The 4,362-nt window shown below is 40.3% G+C and overlaps 1 protein-coding gene across 1 annotated transcript in view; it reads left to right on the forward strand.

Annotated features, from left to right (window-relative positions):
• The window catches only part of Dennd5a (DENN/MADD domain containing 5A), a 98,326-nt gene that overhangs the window by 47,962 nt on the left and 46,002 nt on the right, over positions 1-4,362 (forward strand). The window contains exon 5 of the mRNA XM_013028677.1: positions 720-907. Within this exon, the coding sequence (XP_012884131.1) occupies positions 720-907 (188 nt within the window). The remainder of the gene's footprint in view (positions 1-719; positions 908-4,362) is intronic.

The raw sequence follows: 4,362 nt of genomic DNA on the forward strand, positions 1-4,362 counted from the left end.
CACACACACACCCTTTATTACTGTGCAAAAATGTCTGAGAGGTAAATAAGCCTATTACATACACACACACACACACACACACACACACCCTTTATTACTGTGCAAAAATGTCTGAGAGGTAAATAAGCCTATTACACACACACACACACACACACACACACACACACACCCTTTATTACTGTGCAAAAGTGTCTGAGAGGTAAATAAGCCTATTACACACACACACACACACACACACACACACACACACACACACACACACACACACACACACACACACACACACACACAGCTTTATTACTATGCAAAAGTGTCTGAGAGGTAAATAAGCCTATTTTGGTTTCAGTGCTTCAGTAGAGCCCAGACCACTGTTTGTTTTGTTTTTGTTCTAGTTTCTTCTCCTACCCTTTCTACTTAAGAGAATGTTCTTAGCATATTCTGGGATAGTTAATATCTGAAGCAAGGTGCTATTTATTATTTCTTCTATATTTTATTACTAGCTGAAGCTGTGTGTGTGGCTGTGTGTGGTATGGTATTCAACTTGTGGTGTACCAATGTTTTTTGTATTTCTGATACAAGAAAATCATATTAAGTATATTTTTGTTGTATTTTATCCTTTCTGAATGTGAAATTGTATTGAAGATTTAACTTAGTACTTGGCAAATGCCTCATTTTTGACTGTTGGATTTGAATGTCTGCTTTTTTTTTTTTTTACCTAGATTACCAGAGACTGATGACTGTGGCGGAGACAATTACAGCTCTCATGTTTCCTTTCCAGTGGCAGCATGTCTATGTCCCTATTCTCCCAGCTTCTCTTCTGCATTTCTTAGATGCTCCAGTTCCATACCTGATGGGCTTGCATTCCAATGGCCTGGATGACCGGTCAAAGCTGGAGCTGCCTCAAGAGGTGAGAACCTGAATATTTGTGCCTCTAGTCTCCATCCAGAATTCAGAAGACAAAGCTCTTGAGATGAGCCTACCATGTTGTCACTAACCTTATTCTTATTTATTTTGGGAGATATTAATAACCATTCAGGGAAAAAGCATGAACAATGAACATTTAACTGGGTTTATATCATTCCAGAGATATTTGTCATCTTTATCACTTGACCTACACACATTATTCATTCATTCTTGTAAAAAATTGCTATTTATTATTATTATTTTATTTTTAGTGCTTCAACCTCTGGAGGCTGTACAGGTGTATCTCACCATGCCTGGCTGAGTTGCACATACGTTCAATCATGCTATTTTACATGCTCTTAAAGAAATGTATTAGTTTTTTTTTTTTTTTCTGCTGTTGGTTGTGGGGCTTGAACTCAGGGCCTGGGTGCTGTTCCCTGAGCCTCTTTGTGCTCATGGACTTTCCTGTCCAGGCTGTCTTTGAACTTTGAACTTTAGAACTCAGCCTTCTGAAGACTATAGGTATGAGCCACCAGCACCTGGCTAGCTTTGAAGTTTTCTAATTCAAGATAAGGTAAACCTTGAGAGAATTTTCCACCCCTTCCTTTTATAAAATTTTTATTTTTTGTTATACTGGGGTTTGAACTCGGCTTCACATGTTTGTTAGGCAGCAGCCACTTTACCACTGAGCCATACCTATAACCCTTTTGTTGTGCTAGTTATTTTGAGATAGGATCTTTCTTGCCTGGGCTAGGATTACAGATGTGAGCCACCAGCCTCGGGCACAGCTGGTTTTCTGAAGGAGTGAAGTACTCTTTTTTTTTTTGTTGTTGTTTGTTTGTGGGGCTTGAAATCTGGGCCTTGGTGCTGTCCCTGAGCTCTTCAGCTCAAGGTGAGCACTCAACCACTTGAGCCACAGAGCCACTTCCCATTTTCTGGTGATTAATTAGAGATAAGAATCTCATGGACTGGCTGGTCTTGAACTGTGATCCTCAGATCTCAGCCTCCTGAATATCTGGGATTATAGGCATGAGCCACTGTTGCCTGGCCAGGAGTGAAGTACTCTTAAGGATAGACATAATGTAGATAGAATAAAAGTATCATTGAAAACCGGGCACCAATCTAAGGATTGCAATTCAAAGCCAGCTCAGGCAGGAAAGTCCATGAGACTCTTTATCTCCAGCAAACCATCAGAAAACCGGAAGTGGTGCTGTGGTTCAAGTGGTAGAGTGCTAGCCTTGAACTGAAAGAGCTTAGAAGACAGTGTCCAGGCCCAGAGTTCAACCCCCATGATTGACAAAAAAAAAAAAAAAAGTCAGTGAATCAATTTTGAAATGTCTAAAGAAATGATACGTATTTCTGATAAAAAGTGCAATAAAAAAGCAAACATGACCTCAAATTTTATTACCTAAAGTTATTTAATTTTAGCATTTTGGTTGACATTTTTAAACTATGTGGTATCTTTATGCTCTGGCATTAGAAGGAAGCTTTGTGACAAGACTAGCAACATTACTTGGGTTGTGTAAGGGAGCATCATCACAGTAGTGAGTAGGGCAGGCTTGGTTTAGAAAAGAGACTTTCTTTAGAAGAACAGAGAATATACATTTCCTAGTCCTACCCCCATCCCTAAGTCATAATTCATTAGTTGCTGCCTCATCTTTGGGCATTAGAAGTTTGTAGAAAGCCCTTTGTTCTTTTTTTTTTTTTATACCATCACATGAGTTCACTGGCCCTGACAAATCAGGATGCTGAGCTGCCTTTGTGAGGTACCTTTGTCCTCTGCTTCTCTTTGGGGTTTCGTTGTCTGAATCTACAGTTATCTCAAGAAGGAAGCAAAAAGGAGTTAGGGGAGAATGGTAGAAGGGGTGTTGCTTTTTTTTTGTCTTAAGACTGTTTTCTCTTTGTTCTCATTCTCCACCCCTTTTTTTTTTGGTGTTTGTGTCTGTCTTGGGGCTTGAATTCAGGGCCTGGGTGCTGCCTCTGAGCTTTTGTGCTCAAAGATAGTGCTGTGCCACTTGAGCCACAGTGTCACTTCCAGCTTTTTGGGGGTTAATTGGAGATAAGTCTCATGGACTTTTCTGCCTGAGCTGGCTTCGAACTACAATCTTTCAGATCTCAGTTCTCTGAGTAGCTAGAATTACAGGCATGAGCCACCAGCATCCAGCTTTTATTTTTGGCCCCTTTCAGGACACTCTTCTAATAGCTGTTCTCTATTAATCTGAGAACAGAGCTTTCTTTCAATGAAAAAGGATACAGTGGGTTGGGGAGGGAGGTGGCTGTGATTTTGGGTTAGGAACTCAGAATGGGAACGGCATTATGACCCCCTGCAGGAAGAGATTTGGGAGAGCTGGCTGCTACTCTTGTACCTAAGTTCTGATGATTCCTTCTAAAAGGAGGAAGTTAAAAGACGAGGAACGATCATTTGAAATTTAATACCTCATCTAGGCTACTGCTTCTCCCCAAAACTATTATGCAAGAACTGGCTTCTTCTCAGCTAAGAAATGGGGTAACTAAGGAAGTGGTGGTAGATTTATAAATTGCTTCTCTCTGTATGCTGGGAGAAAAAAGCATGAGGCTATTTTATTAGCCTAGAAATTGAATGGATGGTCCTCTTTTTTACTTTGCCTTCTTACTTACTCTTTTTTTTTTTTTTTTTTAGCCCAGTTTTTAAAATAAAGGCTAGTGGTGTGTATTCTGAGGCTCCTAAGGGCTGGGAAGGTGGCTCAGTAGTAGAGTGTTTGCCTTGCATGCATGAGGCCCTGGGTTCAATTCCTCAGCACCACATAAGCAGAAAAAGCTGGAAGTAGTGCTGTGGCTCAAGTGGTAGAGTGCTAGCTTTGAGCTGAAGAGCTGAGGAACAGCACCCAGGCCCAGAGTTCAAGCCTCACAACCAGCAACAACAACAAAAAAGAATTTGGAGTTTATAAAATTCTTTATAGACACTATATTTGGCACATGGCAGTGGGAAAAAGCCAACCAAACGTTGTTGAGTGAATTTATTTTTAGCTGCCTTCATGTTTCCTCCTGGAGAAATTGCTTTTTTCCTCTAAAGAGAGGAGAACCAAGGGAAAAATGATTACGTCTGGATCACATTGCCTTGTTCTGTCAGCAGTGTGAATAGGGCCTACAAAGCAAGTGATCTTTATGAGGAGATGAATTAATTCTGTTTTTAGCATCCTTTTAGGTGATGGGATGACAGCATTTATACTTTTTCAGTCTTCAAGGATAAGCAAAACATAGTCTATTTAAATTTTTTAAAAATTGTTATTACAAAGGTGGTACACAGCAGGGTTATAGTTATAGAAGTCAGGTAGTAAGTAACATTTCTTCTGCTCAGCGCTGTCTCTGAGCTCTTTTGCTCAAGGCTAGTGCTCCAACACTTTGTACCACAGCTCTACTTCTAGTTTTTGGGTGATTAATTAGAGATAAGAGTCTCATGTGAGGGCTGGGAAGGTGGCT

The sequence above is a fragment of the Dipodomys ordii genome, unplaced genomic scaffold (genome assembly GCF_000151885.1).
Source record: "Dipodomys ordii isolate 6190 unplaced genomic scaffold, Dord_2.0 Scaffold113, whole genome shotgun sequence".
NCBI lineage: Eukaryota > Metazoa > Chordata > Mammalia > Rodentia > Heteromyidae > Dipodomys > Dipodomys ordii.